This window comes from Saccostrea echinata, unplaced genomic scaffold, assembly GCF_033153115.1.
Source record: "Saccostrea echinata isolate AGI-Se365-2 ecotype Australia unplaced genomic scaffold, CSIRO_AGI_Sech_v1 ptg000017l, whole genome shotgun sequence".
NCBI classification, from domain to species: domain Eukaryota; kingdom Metazoa; phylum Mollusca; class Bivalvia; order Ostreida; family Ostreidae; genus Saccostrea; species Saccostrea echinata.
Window position 1 is genome coordinate 2,397,050 of NW_026889766.1, and position 21,152 is coordinate 2,418,201.

Here is a 21,152-nt window from a genome sequence, read left to right on the forward strand (position 1 = left end):
CTACTGCGTAAGTCTGCACTCAGAAGTCTTACAACACTGACACGCAAAACACTTTCCATGACAATACTAACTTGTTTGACCAAATTTTAAACTACAATCTGTTTCTTCGCGAATCATTAATCGTCCGATTCGAAGTCCTGACCATTCGAAAACTGTCTTTTCCTTGTATTTACAAATACACAGTATTTTTTTTTTTATTTATTTCCTATTTCCTCCTACATTTTTAAAGTTTCTTTTAGAGGTTTCCCAAATGCAAAGACAACTTTTGTCGCTAATCAGTGCTCCAGGACGTCCTTCGGCCTCATTTGTTGTTGTTGTTGTTGTTGTGTGTGTGTTTTTTTTTTTTTAATGAAAACTATCTGTCTTAATTACAAACTGATATCTTTTAAACGAATCAATATATTGCATTACGTTTTACCATCTGAAGATATATAACAATACTTTATTTGACCGTTATTTTTTTTTTCTTAAAGCATCATTAATCACAAGAATGACTATAGACATAAACTGTATTGTTTGTAAATTACCTGATTTTTACATTCTGCTCTGTGTCCCAGTTTTTGCTATTATCATTTTTAAAAATAAATTTAGTAAATTTCAAGATATATTTATCTTTTCTCTTCAGTCAAATAATTTGAATCTATTGTTAAAATGCGTACAACATAATGTTAAATAAAAAAAAGTCGCCCGCGTGGCACAGTGGTTAGAGCGTCTGCTCTAGAGTCGCGAAGTAAGGATTTGATCCTTGCGTCGAGGGTTCGAATCCAACTGTGGGACGTGGAGACCGGTCCTTCGGATGAGATCGTATAAACCGAGGTCCCGTGTCGCAGTATGTGCTGGCACGAAAAAGTTCCCTCACTGCCCATTGGCCGTAAGTGCCGATTAAAGGACAAAATTTGCAGCTCTCCACCGGCATTTGGTGGCGTCTCCATATGAGTGAAAAATTCTCGAGAAGGACGTTAAACAACATACAAACAAACAAATAAATAAAAAAAAAGTTGTGAGAATGTCTTAATATTATTTGAATTATTTTCGCTCATGTATCAGTACCAAAATGATAAAAATAAACTGAATGCTCTGTTTTGAAGCTTTTAAATCAGACTGCAAGGGACTAAACTGACTGAATTACATGCATATCTAAAGCAAAAATTTTGCTGAATATATTTACATGTATATAACATTGTTGGCTCCCAGTGTTTATATGTTTACCTTGGCATAACGGTTCTTTCCATTTCAGTTTGCAACCAGATATACAGGATCCGTCTTTCTTGTCACAAAATCCTTCTCGACAATTTCCACACTGGGTACTACATTTCTGGTCATAGTAACCGCCAACACATTCTATATTTCACATAGGTTAAGTTTTAAGAACTTGTAGGTTCTATAGGCATTAATTTTTTTTCTTATTTTCATTATTTTTCACATCAATATTTTACTCGATAAAGCCAAAAATATGTTACAATAAACATGCCAGACAGTTTCCGTAATATTAGGTAAAGGATAACAAGCAGAGATTGATTTCATAAATTTAGAAACAAAACGATGTTTGGAAAAAAAAAAGCAAGATTCACGAAACAGGGCAAAAAAAAAAAAAAAAAAAATTAAAAAAAAAAAACAGAGACCCCTTGAAACACCATATATTGGGTCATGGGCCTAGGAGGTCAAAGCATCTCCAGTTCACATTCGCTGTGAGCCGTATGTAATGATCAGGTATATAGATTAGTCAAATTTAGTATAAAAGTAGTGACTGAACAAATGTTTCTAAAAAATGCTAGATAAAAGACTATGCAACGACATATTGTATTTACAAGCAAGATAAGATAATTATTTTCACCTTTGAAATTGCAAAAGCTTGCTTTGATTGGGATTGTTAAGCCCTTGTACTATCAGCTCTTTTGAGAGTATCTTATCTTGTTTAAAAAAAAATATTGTACTTAGAGCGTTCCTTTGTATCGAGTCAGTTGGCAAATATAAACATCATTTGCAGGAGCAGTTGGAATTATACTACATAAAAAAGTTATTTTGAGTATGATAAGCTTATGTCATTTGTTTGTCATACGTTTAGTTATTAGTTGGCTTTCATCACCTGTATTTATTTAAACACCCAAACATGGAAAAGATTTTGTAGACACTGGTGTTCTTATTATCGTTCACTGAAATATACGAGTCGATTTGTAACTAACTATTCGTAATTGGGAAACGACGTTGATACATCTAAATTCGAGTTGATGGTTGTAAATAGGATAATAAAACGCATTACAAAAATGATACTCAGGCCATCTTTCAAAAAAATGTCCTCTCCCGACTCAGGATAAAAAAAATGGGTAGGTAGGTAGGTACAATTTTTTAAATTTAAAATCACCTGCAAACATGAAGTTGAAATAGTTATTAATAAATAAAAAAAATTGCTTCCTTGAGGTAAAAAAAAAAAAAGTTAGATCATTTTAGTCAGTCGACCAGGAGAGGGTAAACATTTTTTTTTTTTAAGATAGCCTCAGCATCTACCTTGACATAAAGGCTCTTTCCAGTTAAGATTACAACCAGATAGACAGCTTCCATTTTTCTTGTCACAAAATCCTTCAAGACAATTTCCACACTGGGTACTACAATTCTGGCCATAATAACCATCAGAACATTCTATAATTGACACAGGTTAAATTAAAAATAGATAAAAGTGGTATTCTTCTTCTAAATATATTTATTGATTTAATCTAATGGCAACCTTATACTTAATTCGGTTACACATGCAATCTAGGCTCATTCTGTATACTCGAAATACAACTCAAAGAATAGTATTAAAAATTGTCTTTCTACTCTACACCACAAATATGATGTAAATAAAATAAAGATATAAATAAATAAAGCATTAAATTTATCTCAGACTTTTTGTGAAATCAGCAAATTTCTACATGAATTCTTTCTCTCTTTTGTATTGAGTTTTCATTCAAAGGGAGCAATCTTTATTAAAATCTTATTCGACTGGCTACGCGACCTGAACAGTTTACAGGAAAGAGCTTGATCAAAACGTTCTATGTTGTACATTATAAACAAAAAAAAAAAAAAAAATCCGACTGTAATGAAGGGTTTACAAGGAAAACACCAGATTGCATAAGCTATGATTCAGACTCAGGGATATAAAATACAACATGCAGAAAAATCTCCGTACATAATTGATAACTAATAACATCTACCTTGACATAAAGGTTCTTTCCAGTTCAATTTGCAATCAGATAAACATCTTCCGTCTTTCTTATTACAAAATCCTTCAAGACAATTTCCACACTGGGCACTACAATTCTTGTCATAGTAACCGTCAGCACATTCTATCATTGAGTGAGTTTTTATTTTTATTTTTTCCTTGTTAATTGCAAACAAAATCACTTCTTACAAATAGAAGACTTTTCTTCCTTTTTATCAATAATATCTAATGGCTAGAAGTATCTGATTCACAGGCTATAAAACTTGTAAATACAAAAATATTGCACATCACTCATTGTGAAGCTAACTATCTACCTTGACACAAAGGTTCTTTCCAGTTCAGTATGCAACCATAATAGACAGCTTCCGTCTTTCTTGTCACAAAATCCCTCTCGACAATTACCACACTGGGTATTACAATTCTGGTCATAGTAACCATCAGCACATTCTAAACAAAGGAGTACACTTGTTCAAAATACCTATTTGTATAGCTTTTAAAAGAACATTTCTAGGCCAGTCAAACTGAGGACCCTTTTGTTCACAAGGTTTTATACCAAGGACCCCTCTACAGATCTAGTTGTGGAATTGAACCTTATTTGTAAGTTTTAACTTTTTCCTTTGTTTCTGGAGCTAAGGGAGGCTTTTGAGCTTCCAAATATTTTTGGGGAGGAATATTGGTATTCAGGGTATTGGTGAAGAAATTACATTCTTTATGATATTGTTTAATGTCATTTTAAAATTACTCTTAGTGAGATAAAATTAAAAATAAGAATTAAAAAAGAAATTTAAAAAAAAATTATGAAGCAATAATCCATTTTGAAAAGCTATAAATAAAACAAATATGAACAGCGCATAAGCAAAGACCCTTGGAAGTTCCAGAGATCGTGTGCCTAAGAGGAATAAGCCTCTCCTGTTGACCAGTTACACCTGTCCTGAGCCAGACATTGTGATTAGGTAGACGGAATAATCCGTAGTCAAATTTAGTATAGAAATAAAGGTCTAACAATTGGTCTGAAATATGACAGTCCAAACACGATCAAATGATTTACTGTATTCATTTGCTAACAAGGTCATTATTACAACCATAGAATTTATAAAAAGCTGACATATCTTAACGAGGCCCAATCTAGACTGAAATTTTGTTACCTTGCCTTGATTGTAGTGGAACGGAGACAATTTCAAAATATGAACATTTTCTCATGGTTTTACGTTCAAATATGTCCTAAAACTATATAAAAACGATGGAATTGATGAATTAAAAAATAAATGGTGAAATTTTTTTGCTGTTCTCATGTATTATGCAGTATCCATTCCTCATTCCAAAAATGAAAAGAAAAGTGGGGGTAGCCTTTATTGTAGTGAAAATGGGGCATATCAAAACACAAAAAAGGACTTTAAATTATATCTAAGGTACTTCATAAGTTGCTGTAGTCTGCAAAATATCAAGAAATGATTGTTGTGGTGTATATGTTTCTCAAAATTAAATGTTCCTTACATTATGAAATAATTTTCTCTTCAATCGTTATTTTGTTTAACACAAACGAAGAGGGAGGGATGTTGGTAAAAAAGATAATAAAATTACAAATTCTGTTATTATGTAGGAACTAAAATATTTCTCCTTGATTGCATTTAAATGACTCGTAGATTTCTTTTTTTTGCAAGTCAATCTACTGCACGCATAGTTATCAACAAAAATTGGTAAATAAACATTTTCAAGGAGAAAGACTAGTTGTGTTTACTTTAGGTTGCATTTTTTCAAACTCAAAAGTTAAAATGAAATACGAAGAAACTTATAGATATCTAACTTAGAAATTCAGAATATCTCAAAATAAATTCTGTTACAATGTTGTTTTTTAATCAAAACATTTATTTATTCAAACACAAACATTGATAGAAATGCCAGAATGTGTGAGATTTCAACACGCATAGTCACTACCTACCAGGAATGCAAGAAAATCGAAATATTTTAGTGCAATTTGACGTCATTTGAACAGTGACGTTATTGTTTTCAATTGCGACTACAACCAAGGGTACTGTGGCAGGTCTTAAACAACGCTGAGTGAAAACATATGCGCAAACCAACTAGATTGAACCTTGTAAATATGTAAGACACTGGTAGCAAAAGACGTGATAATTTGTCAAAAAAATGTTTAAAATTTTGATTGACCAAGTGAAGTGTCAATTTATCTTTTTGTAAGGAAAACTGAAACATTTTGTTCATATAGAAATGTGATCATGATACTGAGAAAGGAGGAACAAGTGTACCATACCAGAATAGGCTGACAGTAGATTCAAAAAAATATTATTATAAAAAATCCACTTCGTTGGGTTTTAAATAAATAGCTATAAACAACTTACACCCATACGTTTCAGAGAACATATTCCCGGTTAATTGTTTTGATTTTTAAACACATTCTAAGGAATATCTCTCTCTCTCTTTCTCTGAGTTTTGATAATGCTGAACTCTTAGATAAAACAAAACTGTATACTTTAATATAGTCGCAATGAAGAAATCGTGGCAGATAAAAAACTAAAGGGTAATTGATATGTAGTGTACCTTATTTAATTTATTTGATTTCATTTCTTATTTTTGTCTAAATAGATTTAAAATCACCACCCCTTCCTTAAATTTTGACAGTAAAAATGAAATATTTGGAGCACAGTATAAAAAAAATCATAAATATTTAATACTTTATTTATAAGAAATACTTAGACATTGTTTATGCATTTTTGCTCACTTGGGTATATTTGAATTATTTTTCATAAATGATGACAAAATCAGTTATGTGTAAAATGTACACATGTATCAATATCCTCACTTCGAATTTATGAATTTATGAAATGCAGACATATTAAATATAAATATGCTTCTGAAGCAAGTTGGCAATTCACCTTTTTGTGTGCATGCATAAGAATCATCTCAGAGGATTTCTTGAATACAGTTATTTTATCGATAGCTTATACATGCTAGTACAAAGAATATATAGTTATAGTATACATGTATATATGTGTACCGATATCGGTTTCCTCAAACACTTGCACTTGAAAATTTCGTTTTTCCAGATATTTATTTCAGAAAATATTTATTCCTGATTTTGTTTCCACAATAGGCGTTTTAAACAAACAAAAGATTGTTTTTCTCGCATATGTTGTGTAATTTATAATTTTTAATTGTTGTATGAATTAAATGTTAACAATTGATTCACAAATAAGTGGTTATTTGATGCATCAAAATTTGAATATAAATCCAAATATCATATTGTCATCACCCACGAATAAAAACGATAATAAGCATAACGATTTGTATCGGCAATATCAATATCTAAGGTAAGTGTAAAAGTTTTTCTTGATTATGGCCATTTCTAACTTTTGGAAAACCGGCATTTTTAACGTTTTTATCAATTTTATGACACCGTTGCATGTCGCACGTGCCTAATGGCGCACAATTTAACAAAATAAGTTACGTATGAAACAGAAGTTTGTAGTCCTCTAACACTTAATGTGTAGTGATCTTGTTGAATCGAAACTTTACTTTTGTGAAAATCACAGGGCCAAATGATGGTTCGTTGCTCAAGATCTTTCTTTAGTACAGAAAATGATGTTAGCATGTCGATGAATACAGATAAATTGTATATATAAAAAGAAAAAAATAGACGTCACATATGCCAGAAAGTAACAGGTTTGACTACCGGTGAAGATAACGAACGGTGATCCACATACAAAGCAAATCTCTCAACAGGATACAGTCCCTGAAACGTTCTACTTTGCCACTTGAACGGTGAACGAACGCAGTGAATGAACGATGAGTGAACGCTGAACGCAACTTGATGAACGGTAGGTGGATGGTGAGCAAACGCAGAACGCGAACTGAGCACGCACGCGAGCGCATAGTGAACGGTGAATGCAAGATGAACAATTTATTCGGAATGCCTCTGATCTTTTTCTTGCATTGTATCTATTCCATTGTATTCTCATGCCTGGTGCAAAATAAATAAATAAATAAATAAATAACTATTCCAAAATTGTCCTAAAAAGGAGAAAAAAATCACATTAATTAAAACTATTAACTAAGTTTCTGCACATATGTATGATGTTTAAATTCAGCTGTTTTTTCACACGATTTTTATCGCTGTAATTGTTACCGAACACTGTAGTTTAAAAGCTTAAAATATTCTAGTTGTTTATTCGTATTTTACATATAAAACAATAACAATTAATAATTTTCGAAGAGGAAATTACTTACTTATAGAATGAACTACAACGGTTGTAACAACCATACATATATTTCCGTGCCAAGGCGATTCCGTGTAGAATAATGAGAAAAAATTAAAAATATTTTAAAAAAGGTCTGTGGACGTATTGCATAAATAGACTCGTATTTTAAAAACTAAATGCAATAATATATTTATGTGTATTCAATTTTTTCAATGATGATTTAAAAATTTCAGAACTTGATATTTAAGCAATATGCTGCCATAGTTTTGATAAAATAGACAAACGAGAGAGAGAGAGAGAGAGAGAGAGAGAGAGAGAGAGAGAGAGATATTACGTTTTAGCCCCCTTCCTCAAATGCATGTATTTCAAACAAAGTATCAAACAGAACTTCTTAATTCTTATCTAAATATATCAGGCAGTAAAAATAATCATTTTTTTTTAAATCAACAAATTCATTTGTTTGACAATCATAATCTGTCTTTAATTTCCAGCATCAATTTCACACGAAGTCCACGTGTTTGTTCTGTCAATCAAAATCATTCGACCTTTGCAGGTGTGAAAGTCTCGTCACACCAAAGCCGAAATGCTTCACTGTAGTATTTCTAAGAAGTTTTAACATTTTTTTTATCATATCTAGATCTGATTACAAGTTTTCTAAAATAAATAAATAAATAAAATACATGGGGCATAAACACTTGGAATGATTAAGCCACGTGAATTTGAAATACACTCCCTGCCAATTTAAAATACCACAGCCGGCACGTGTATATTTTGAATTACAATTGTTTATTGACTTTTTAAGATGCATGTTTGTCTGGAGACTCAGATTTCTGTGCTAGAAAACGCATTAACTTTATTTTAGATATTAATTAAAATATACTAGAAATACTGACTATGTAACCGATTTAGGTGGAAAAGGGGGGGGGGGGCTTAATCATATTCAATTGGAAACATATCAAGTTGTGGTGAAGGAAGAAATTTTTCTCCCTAACAATTGACTTTATGTATGTAAAGTAGAAAAAAAATGTGGTGTATTACATTTAAATAAAATTTTTTTAACCACACTAACAATTTAATTCGCTCCAAAGATATTAAATTAATTGGATCTGCGCAGTACTATTTATAATTCTCAGTACTAGTTCTAATATGTATTTCTTTAGTAATTGAAAACAAAACCGTTTTGAAAATAAATATTTTCGTAATTTTGCTGCAGTTGGTAAATTAATTGTCATGGATTATTATCTCTCCATTAACGATTTGTCGTCTTTTACATAAAAAGAAAAATGTTGCAATGTTTGAAGTATCCGTGTATTGCCCGTATTTAAATTTAATTTTTCAGCATCGTTCTACATAGGTACATACTTATAACAACATTTATTTTCCAGTAATTAAATAAATAATCTAGCAGCTAAGATAGAATAATAATAGAACATACTGTAGATATTTTCCCCATGAAATAATGATCCTTTAAACACGAAATGTTAATTATTAAATTTCAATCCTCACGTACAAAAAGATTAGTCCTTTCACTTCGGAGTTCTGAATGATAGTGAAGACTGAACGGTAACTGAACGCTGAACGCAAGGTGAATGCAAAGTGAACGAAAGGAGAGCGAACGGTGAAGGCTTTGTGAACGGTGAACCCGAGCGCACGGTGAACACTGAACGCAAAACTGTGAACGGAGAGCGAACGGTGAACGCACGCTGAACGAAGGGTGAACGCACGTTGAACGAAGGGTGAACGCACGCTGAGCGAACGGCAAAATGGGAAAGTAGAAGGTTTCAGGGACTGTTTGTCATTGACCTCTGGAAATTCTAGAGGTGGGATAAGGTACCTAGGAAGACTAATCATAAATCAAATACACACCCTTACAAAGATCTCCCGTCCAGTTGTCCTTACACCCAAACAAACATCTTCCAGTTCCTTTGTCACACGCCGTGTCCTTCTGGCAGTTGCCACATTGTTCACATTTCCCATTTAAAGCAAACTTCCCGTCATCACACACTAATACAAAGTAATACATATTAAGTACATTTCTGGGAATAAATACATAATATACTTTGCATGAGGTTAACTAAAAAAAGAGATTGTGTGATAATTTGCAGAATTTGAACATAAGACACTCATTCAAGAATAAAAATGGCTGGTAAAACAAAATCTTACCTAAATTTATGCATTGTATTATCTTTATTGATTGATTTTTTCGCTATATTTTCCAAATGGTATTTCTATATAAAAGCAATACCGGTTTTATAGCTTTAGACAGGAATATATCTGTATTATCTTTTGAATCTTATTTCTCAATCCTCCAGCGTTTACATACCAGCGAAGAACAGAAAACATTGAAGTATGTCACAATGCAGAATCATGATCTTATACTCTCTCTCTCTCTCTCTCTCTCTCTCTCTCTAAGTGTACATTGTGCTGCATGTATTTCTTTGTAAACTTGCAAAACATAACCGATTTTTTTATATATATAAATGTGAGGTACATGTATTCAACAGACATTTCTCACAGATTTGTGGAAAACCCAGATTTTAATTTCATATTTTATTCCGAGAATGATATTGTAAAACGATTATGATGTGCTATCCATGTTCGAAAAAAAACCCATACCAATACAATACAAGGACACAGCATTAGGATCAGAACAGCCATATATACATGACCCGTTAAAAGCATCACAGTGGCTGTCTTTGCATTTAGGACTGCATGCCTCCGTACATCCAGAATGATATCTATCTTGATCACAACCTACGATGAATATGGACAATAACTAAGAAACTATTTTTCTTTTATCTTGACATTATACTACATGTATTTTAAATTAATTATGCGATATATTTTTACGCCATGATCATTGTTAACCTTTAGAAAGTATACATAGAAGATTACATCATTTAAAAACAGTTTTTTAAAGCGCACCGTACCCATTACTTTCACTTCACATCTTTCAACTGAGGTCCTTTTTACATCTACATCCGAACAATTTGACGTAAATCCATCTGGTCTTTTGTTAAAGAATGCTACTCCCTGAGCAATTTTATTCACAGTTATGTTCTGGATGGAGTCTGGACATCCTGACATAGGATCATGATTGTATACAAATCGCCCCGTGTCTCCAGTGGAAGGAACAAAATCTTTGTCTTCGTACGTATATGTGGAGAAACCTGCTGCCCGGTTTGAAACTTAGAAAGAAATACTTTTATATTATTATTACATCATACAAGACAGCCCCCAAATGAAATTGTGCTGATCCTGACGAAGCATTGGTAATTAATACTCTTTAATGTAATAGCTGGAGATTAAATGTATTTTATTACATTAATTATAAAGCATGTTTGGACGTATACTTATGGTCATTATAATTATTTTAATTTTGATTGTTATGAATTATTGATTACATTTAAAGTCTGCTAAATAACTTCTATTTGTAAAACTGAATTGCCACTGTCAACATGTTTATCATTCTAAACCACTGAGGACATGACATGATCCATGAGGTATTGCAACGTTAACGTTGAAATATCTTTTGCAACTAATTTTTTTTCTGGAAATAGAGTTCCGAATCTTTATAATTGATAATAGACACGAACACATGCCATTTGACAAATAGAAAGATAAGGATTGAGACTTAAAATTTTTTTAATGTCTAAACGTCTTCAACACTATCTGTTTACCAGTATTTCACAAATCTATTTATTGTTACTAACACTACGTGACGTCATTATGTTTGTGCCCATATGCATATTAGAGAACTAAAAAAACATCACTGTGCTTGATTTAAGACACATTTTGCGATAATTGGAGAAACTGTATTCTAAATTTAGAAATTCTGAAATGAAATTGTTATTCGCATTAAATATTTCTTTGAAGTCCCATAAAAAATAAATACAAAGAGGGATGTAGTTGATGAAGTTTACCCTGATTCATAATTTTTGCATTGAGTTGCATTGAGGGGGGGGGGGGGATTTACTGGAAATGTTTACCGTAACATGTATATAATAATTCTTCAAACTCATGATATTCGAAAAGAGTTGATACCATGATAAAAAAAAAATTGCAATCGAATTACTTATTTGTCTTACTGCAGTCAAGTAGTAAATAAAACACTCAGCGCTCGATCCCTTTCAGATACCCGTGCAATTATTGAATTACAATAATTGTCATACATGTATCATATGACAAATTAAGTTTGTAATCCGGAGGTGAAATTCTATAGTAAGCTGTCATTGAAAAACTGGTGGTCTGGCAATGACGTGTTTTCTAAATAAATGGTAGCAAAACTGCTCAAAATAGGAGCTATGTTTATCATTATCTAAGAAAAAAAAACTACACTGGATTCATTCAGGTAAAGTAGAAGAAAGATCACTTGGGCAGTGGCTAGTCTTTAAAATACACATGTAGATTTCTAGGCTTTTGTGCTTTTGTCTAAATGAGAGTCAGCCAAGGTGTTGATCCAAGAATTTACGTAATAAGAAATTATATGAAAACATTTACATATTTTTTTTGATTAAATTTATTAACACAACTAGTTTGAATTTAAGAAAAATACCTTTCTTTTATGTGTACTATATAACTTAATGCTGTATATCAAATAATATAGAACTTATAATGCTGTATATCAAATAATACAGAACTTATTACGAAAATGTGCTTAAAAAAATAAATTTTAGAACTTAAATCCACAATTTAAGCATAGGGCTCACGACAAGTGTGATCAGTCATCAGGGCATGCGTACTCTTCCTAATAACCTGATCCCACCTCTGGAATTTCCGGAGGTCCATGTTTATGCCTTGTTCACAAATTTGTATTGTTTGTAGATTTTTGGATTTTTATCGATATTTGTTATCTTGACCTTTTTCATTTTATATACAATATATATATTTTTCATTATATATTATTAAAATCACTTGAAGGCTAGACTGATTTAAGTTTGCGCTTTAAAATTTCCTGGTTGCTATCAAAGTATGCAGTTGTGAACTGAACAAAAAAAAAAAAAAACCGCTAAGGTCCTGCAGAACAATTATCTATTTTTTTTTTAACTAATGTTGTTCTCCGTTAATGTTATTTTACACACATTGTGCCAAAAAACATTTAAAACGAATAAAATAGTTTCCACACAGTTAATGAATACAGGCATATAGCATCAGAATGGCCACGTACCCTCTAACTGTATTTCCAGAAATAAAATTTTACAGTTGGAAATGTTCATTGAAAGGATTTGTGCCCTCCCACCCAACGTTGTGTATATTATTGCAATTTATTGATAAAATGTGCAAAATCTTATCTCCCCCTTCACCTCCATGAACTACCTTTGGACTCTATATATATATATATATATATATATATATATATATATATATATATATATATATATATATATATATATATATATATATATATATATATATATATATATATATATATATATATATATATATATATATATATATATATATATATATATATACTATTGCCTGCAATAGCTGAGAAATTATTACATTTCACTGTTTAAACAGTGACATTGTTGAACCAAAGATTGTCCGCGTGGCGCAGTGGTTAGAGCGTCTGCTCTAGAGTCGTGGAGTAAGGAGCTGATCCTTACGTCGCGGGTACGAATCCACTGCATGACGCGGAGATCGACCCTTCGGATGAGACCGTATAAACCGAGGTCCCAAGTCGCAGTAGGTGTTGGCACGAAAAAGATCCCTCACTGCTCAATAGCCCTGAGTGCCGTGTACATCTGCAGCCCTCCACCGGCAAGTGGTGGCGTCTTCATATGAGTGTTTGGTTCTCGAGAGGGATGTTAAACAACAACAACAACAACAACAAAAAAGAAAACAAACATAATAAACTAAAAGAGATGACATTTCTGCCTTTCTGGAAAGACAAACTTTTGTAACATTAATACTGAAGGTATATTTGCTTAAGACCAAGTGTCTACCACTAGTCTTATATAAAAAGGCTATATATATAAAAATGAATTCGTCCTTAATACATGCATACAGTTTTTTATCCATATAATCTTTGCCAATCATTAGTAAAGTTATGCATGGAAATGTCAATCTTTAAAAATGTATTTGTATCATAACAAATCACTGAAATCTCCTCAGCGCTAAATAGGATATCACAGATAACTATAGCAGATATGGTCATGATATAGTATTCAAAAGAACATTTCCAATGTACTACAATGCCGCTTAGTGGAAATAAAAAAAATAACGACTTATTAAATAGTAATCTTAAATCCCCATGAGAATTGTATAAGGTAATTCTACGGTAATTATGTAAAATATTAGGAGTGTCTTATTTATCCTCTAAGCATGGCTTAGTTTTCTTAAATTCTACTTTGTATATTATTGAAAGTTGTTTTAAGATAGATAGTATAGCGACTATAAACGTATCTATACACACAAACTATAACAGAAAAGGAGGTTTTTTTTTCAACGACCTAGGAAAACTTACATCCGGATCGCAGATAGATTTCCAAGTATGCTATATTAAATTTTCTGTTTAACCACACCTTCCACCAAACCAGTTTATAACCGTTAGCGTAAGCAGCAATAGCACACGTAGGGAGGTAGGTTTGATTCGTATTACCATCAACCGCTTTGTCGGCTCTCCAGTTTTTGTCATGAGGAACAACATTCCAAGAGGCAATTCCTTGTAGTGTCTGCTTAGGGGTATGTGCCAGATTAACTGTAAATTGATTTCGTTTTGCGTATTTCATTTCAAGGAATTTATAATGAACAATCACTATTACGCTTTTTTTATAATGGGTATAAAAAGTAAGTTTCAAACGTTTACAATAATTGACAAACAGCTTTTTTCTACTATTGCATAAGAGAAGATAGAGCGTGAGATACTTACCAAAACCTGAGATCTTTGGTAAAAAGTGTATCAGAAAATTCACTAAGATTGCTTCCAACCACATATCTGTATATTTTAAATTAAATGTTTGATGTCATTCGTCTTCCTGTTTGACTGCATGAAGTGGATCATATCCTCCGCTGACATGAATAGCTAGAACGTAAGTTAAGAGGTAGAAGCTACGTATATTATTTTTATAAATACGTTATTGAAATGGCTGACTTAAAGCTTTTTAAGATATTTTAGACTTCAATTTGTAATAAAAAATCAAAATTTGCTTGAAAAAATATTATTTGCTGACACACAATTTCAAGTGATGTAACTGTCATAAGATAAAGTATTAAAAAATTAAGGGAGAGTAGAAGTAAGCTGAGTTTAAATGCCTGATATTATTATTTATTGTGTTCATTTCAACCATATTGCAGCTCTTATGCTTTTTTAAATTAAATTGAAAATATTGATTAATTTGAAAAGACATTCATAACTGATAAAATCTTATGCAAACCTCGATTTAGGACACAGCTGCAATATAATGATAACTATTATTAGTAGCCTCTCAACGTTTTCCGCTTATCAAACAAGGAACATAAAGATATGCTGATTTTTAGATTAATGTTTATAAGCGAGCGTGGGATACAGCAAGAAAAATTTAGTGCATAAACTAGTTCTGGGCCAGTTATTTAAGCATTAATTTCTGCAATAATTAGAATTTTCACCTTTTGAAAAAAAAATCATTAATGGTTCCTTAACGACCACATTTAACAAAACATGCATAAAAAAATAACATATGTTTCTTTTTTTTTTTCTTTTTTTAATTATTGGTCAGAAGATGCCACCCAGAAAGATTGTTTCATTATTTAAATCAATGTTCGATATGCTATTAACATTACCTTTGCTATACACAATTGATAGAATTGACAATTCATTTCACAGGCATACATAGCGTTTCAGACCATTTCTAATGGTCCATTCATTTTTTCGAACACGAGGTTGGAAAAAGAGGAAAAAAAAGAAACACAATAGAGAGATAGAGATTAACAAAACAAACTTCAGAAGTACATGTGTAAACACTTGAAATCCAATGTGAAATACATGTACATATTGAATAAATATTGTTTTTTTTTTTTTCTCTTCCGGGTCCTATCAAAAAAACTTTGAATGTAGTTTTTAATCAGTTTTGGGAGAGGGGTACAGATGGTGAAGATAGTAATTTTAATAAAATCATTGAAATCTTATTGATTCAGATCTTGACGTCTGTTGATTTATGGTTATGATAGTGAAATACTTGTAGATGACAGGCCCCTGTAAATCAAAACTGGATTTTGATCTCGAGTGTTCAGTATCAATTTTTTTGAAAGCAAATCAAAAAAAAAAATATTTTATTCATAATTCAGGGTCATATATATATATATATATATATATATATATATATATATATATATATATATATATATATATATATATATATATATATATATATATATATATAAACTTAATTGAAGAAATATTTCTTAATTTAATTTTTTTTTTGTTAATATTTTTAATAATAAATATGTCAAGAAAAAGTAAGCATTTTCAGTAAAGGAAAGGTTTTAATCATGACAGATTGTAAATTTTATGTTACAACGCAGTACAGGTAAGGCAACATTTTCTATCAAAAGGCACCAAAAACAAGACACTTAAAGTTCAACCGTCTTATTTTTTAGCATGAAACTCTATTTGAAATATTTAAGGGTATTTTGAAGAGTAAGTTCATCGCTTTTCATATCGGTATTTTTTGTCATCATATGACCCTATACAGTCACGTGGGATCCGATTTTGGGTCAAAATATGAAATGTCAAATTTAACCAAAAAGTGCAAGGGCAAGGCAAACAAATATAAACTGCACAATGTTTCAGTGTGTCCCTTGATATCTATCCTATCTCGAAACTGATGCTCTTTCAGTTAGATTTCTGAGATATTTAAGTGATTCAGTGAAAAAAAAAAAAAAAAAAAAACCCAGCAGTATTCAAAAAATAGGGTATTTTCATAATTTCATCGGAAATTATAAATTACCTATTGAATTACAAAGAAATGAGCATCACTTTTCAAAAACTATACAGTAAAATAAAGAAATTAGAAATTTTGACGCATTCATTCTAAATATAGTTTTCAAAGGCATCATTGACTCAGCATGGGAGATAACTCTCCAGTGCTTCATAGAGTGTGTGTACCTCGTAAAGTTTAAACAAATAATACCTACGGACTGTGCTGGGCTTTTTTCGCTAAATCAAAACGGTATGCATAAAAAATCCTTGACTTTACTCTATTTTGTATGTCTTCGTTCTTTATACGCTGTACACAAGACGTCTTTGACACCTTCCGCATTTCATCCATACACCAATGTGCAGGGGCCTCTGAATTTCTCTCAGTAAGCCGTTATATGATTGATCGGAGTAATATATATATCCCCTCTATTATATATAAATACATAAATATATGTATTTATATACATGTATAGAGGGGGTATATACATCACTCTGATCAATCATATAACGGCTTAATGATAGAAATTCAGAGGCCTGGTTTACAATAGGCGTAAAATTTGACGCAACATCCATCATGTATGCCCATGGTTAAAAATATTGAAAGATTCAATCATTTCTAATAAACAAAAGACAACCCCCTATCAATTATTTAAATATTTATACCCACCCCCATTACCCACACAAACAAATAAATAAAAATCTCCTACAGAATTTTTTTTACATACATTCTGTGTGATTCTCGTAGTAGCTATCAAACCTTCTACTGTTCAGGGATTCTAGACTAGCTTAAAAGTTTTTTTGAACCAGGAGGAAGGGATTGGATTGCTTACATGTACATCTGTAATTAATAACCTGTTTTCCTTTCTATAGCTCTAACCCCCCCCCCTTTCCAACCACCACCAGTTTGCTTCTGGCTCCTTTGATACCATATACCGCACTTGCATGTTAAAAATAAATCATTATACCGTGTTTACATCAGGTTTTACTTCTTTGGGTACTTAAGCACAAATCACATGGGGGTGGGGGTGGGGGGTTAGTCTCCTTTTTTGAGTTTCTATCAATACATGCACACAGAAGATAAGCATAGGAAAAAACAGATACTCTGTTAAAAAACAAGTGAACACAATTTACCTTCTGAAATATAGATCTTTTTGGTAAACCAAACAACACAAACAACAAAATAAATGCACATTTTAACAGCCTTCAAACTTTCACACTACTGTAAAGTTAAAAAGTTAAAAGTATTATTTTTTTAGAAAATATATTTAATAAATACAGCTCTTCATATTCAAAGGCAGGTTGTGAAGGGAATTCTGAGCATGTGCAAAATATTTCCGTTCATGTTCCTTTGGATGAAACCAATTCTGAAAACAAAATGAACCACCATTATGGAAAGTTCATTGGTGTTGAGAAACATAGAAAACATATTACATGTATATATTTTAATTCTACTGTTTTTATTATCAAAATATTTCAATAATCGTGCCTGGAATGTGTATAATATGTTTATACATGTAGCTAATGAGGAGCAGGCCTGTGGGAAGCAATTACAGTGGGGGGGGGGGCATAACTTTTAAGTTGGGGTGGCACTATCAACTACCAAAAATTCCTTGACGAGCAAAAAAAAAAAAAAATAAATAAATATTAAGAAAAAAGGTCATCAGTGTTTTATTATTGAGGGTGCACAAGCATGTTGTAGCTATGTTTTTAAAAGTATTCCATATGTCGGCAAAATTATTGGGAGGCACCCCCCCCCCCCCCCCCAATGCTTCCTACGGCCATGAGGAGCAAACCTTTTTACTTGAATGGTGAATACATGTGCTGCCTGAATGAATGAATTGTTTAAATTGTTTGGGAGTAGTTACAACACAATATATATATGTAATGAGTGATATACATTATGATAACTATTGTAGAATGAAATGACATTGCATTCTGCAAAACAAACCATGATGTGCTATATTTTCTGAAATTCATGAAATAAATAAGAACAAACTTTTATACATTAATTTTCTGGGAAATTGAAACCTATAACATTGGCAACAGCAGATTGGTAGCTATTATACTAGTTAAAGTAAAAAAAAAATAAAATCAATATACTAGAGGTAATTTAATTCTTTCACCTATATAAAATTGGAAAAAAAATATTACACTGGCATGTTATAAAATTAATGTGAAATGCTTTTTATAATTAGTAATGTTCATACCCAGTGGAGAAATTGATGCATCTATTTTGATAAGTCTGGGTGTTGTAAATATTGCCAGTTTTATTTATTCTTTCAGCCTACAACACCTGGCAGCTACAATGATAAAAAAAATTGTACATATAAACAGTTTATAAATACATGTCTATACATAACTACACGTAGTCAGACGAATGAAAATTCAAATATTTTATCTTCATTAATATAGAAATTCTTCAAATTTACAATATAGTGATACAGATAGATAAAAGTTGTAAAAATAAATTTAAAATATGAAGCACTGGTAAAAACCTGAAATCTTAAATATTCATTTTTGATAGCCAGATGTATACATTAAAATTAATAGGCTCTTGTACTCTTGTATTTACAGTGACATACATTGTGCACTGTGCAGCAGTTTGACTTCACATATATTAACGCTACATGTGTGACTGCATCTAAATTATTATTTGATATCATGTCATGCTGTGCATTTTATATCATGTTACATGTTTATATACCGAAAAACAACATAATTGTATGTTAAGTGAATCAATGATAGAAACGGTACATGTAAGAAATGCATTATTATAGTAATCCACAGTAAAATAGTAATATAAATAAATTAAATTGTTAAGGCATTAAATAACTTTTGTATCAATGCAGATTTCCATTGCTACACAAATTGTTTCAAAAATAAGCTGAATGATAAGAATTCTGTATATTCGCAAATTATGTTGTTTAAAATGTGCAACTTTTATAGGACATAATGTGTGTGTGTGGAGGGGGGGGGGGGGAGGGGAATGGCATACACACAAGGCACTGCATTACAGTTTGTGACGGACTGTAATAATACGTCTTATTGTACATATACATGGTTAATTTACATTGATGTAAACAATAGTATGTCTACATGTTGATACATATGCGCATACACACCTACATAAGTGAACAGAAAGGGACTTAGCCTGGAGGTGGCGGATATCGTCCCAGTTTTCCATGATTTCCCGAAATAACGTCATCATCTTCTTATCAAAGAGACAAACAAGGCGTAGGTCTCTTATTTTATCCATATTCTCGTTAATGATTGCCTGCTTCTTGCATTTATCCACTGCATATCTCAGCTGCTGTCGCCACGTTTTTAGATGTAAACAACATTCCGTGTTACCGAGTGCAAGCGCTTGGCTGAAGCTGAATGCAGCCAAACGACACCAAAAAGAGAATTATTTCGAAGACTTTTTGTTTTTATTTAAAAGATAATCACTAATGTTTATTTATTTGAACATGAAAATACCGACATTCATTAGAAATTCTAGCAATCATCGTTAAATGACTTTTTTGAGCTCTATTTCCTTATATAGATCTATCAGGGCGGAGCAACTGTCATGACGTCAAACCTAATTATGACCTCATTACCATATAATCTTCATGTGTAGCCTTAACTGTACTGCAAAATCAAAGGTTAATTCTATAAGTATTGTTTTTCATATAAAAATGGGAAACGAGAAGTTTTTTTTATGATGTATTGATTAAATATTTCATTCATATATACCTGGAATTTGAGATTTTGAAAATGAGAACTTCGATACCGTAGATTTTTTAGTTGATAACACCTCTATGGATTGTTAAATTGGTTTGTTTTTCCTTTATTCATTTTTTCTTCTTTTTTATCTTTTCTAATTAAGCTATTCATTCATTTGTTTAATAATTTATTTTTGCATCTCTCTTTCCGCTTGAATTAGGCTGATTTAGAAAAAACGTGTGTATGTGCCCGAGAGACAAAGGCTAAGATATTATAAATGTAATCGTAGTTGTACATCAGCATTAGAAAAGATATGGCTACCTACGCCTTTCTCGTAAAAAATCGTACCAAAGACAATATTCTTGGAATATTTTTTGAGGCTGAGGATTCAATTGCGAGGCAGAAAATCTATTCCAAACATCTACAGAGTTTACAGTAATTAGTACCTCGTGTAAAGAAAAAAAAACACAAGATAATATCCTACGCAAAGTACAAGTCTCCGAAGCATGATGTAGATTAAAAAAAATGAAGCTTAAAGATAAGGAACATAAATTATATCTTGGTCATAAAACAGGTAATATCTGGATCATATGAAAATGCTAACTGTCCTTAGATTGATAGGTCGAAACACACAGTCCGTCAAGTGCGGCCATGCACAAGCCAGAATTTCTTGAATATATTCGGTGATAAAGAATGTGTGGAAGAACGTATAATATTGATCAGAAGGAAGGATATCCTTAACTTTTTCTGAGAAAAAATAAACTAAGACCAATCCAAAGACAACAAAGCATTCCTAGTTTCCACTTATGACAAAATCATCTTCAAAGAGGTCCAGACTTATGTTCCTAATATTAAAAGAACGAATTCAAAGGACAGTACCCATGTGAAAAACGCATGCATTCGATAGAGTTAAATTAACATGTATAACACCCCTGAAAACACATTTTCCTCTGACAACACAACCTTATAGAACATAGAACGTAAAATTCATTAATTATACAAGAACACGTAGCTTAAAAAATGATATTATCTCACTCCAGCTAAAACCGGATCCATCAAATTCTTCAAGCAAATTTTAAGTTAAAAAATGTTTGAGATTCTACCCCCTTACAACTAACATAGATATAAATGA

At 31.6% G+C, this 21,152-nt stretch overlaps 2 protein-coding genes across 2 annotated transcripts in view; both read right to left on the reverse strand.

Moving 5' to 3' along the window:
* Positions 1–21,152, reverse strand: part of LOC133189221 (protein draper-like) — a 133,483-nt gene that overhangs the window by 8,054 nt on the left and 104,277 nt on the right. The window contains exons 4-6 of the mRNA XM_061324623.1: positions 3,514–3,646; positions 3,192–3,323; positions 2,506–2,637 (exon numbers count right to left, since the gene is read on the reverse strand). Of these exons, the coding sequence (XP_061180607.1) occupies positions 2,506–2,637; positions 3,192–3,323; positions 3,514–3,637 (388 nt within the window). The 5' untranslated portion in view covers positions 3,638–3,646. The remainder of the gene's footprint in view (positions 1–2,505; positions 2,638–3,191; positions 3,324–3,513; positions 3,647–21,152) is intronic.
* On the reverse strand, positions 9,257–14,147 carry LOC133189222 (uncharacterized). Its single transcript, XM_061324624.1, has 4 exons — positions 13,883–14,147; positions 10,344–10,601; positions 10,030–10,167; positions 9,257–9,417 (listed from the first exon to the last, which is right to left on the reverse strand). Exons 1-4 carry the CDS (start codon positions 14,145–14,147, stop codon positions 9,257–9,259), a joined length of 822 nt encoding a protein of 273 aa, XP_061180608.1.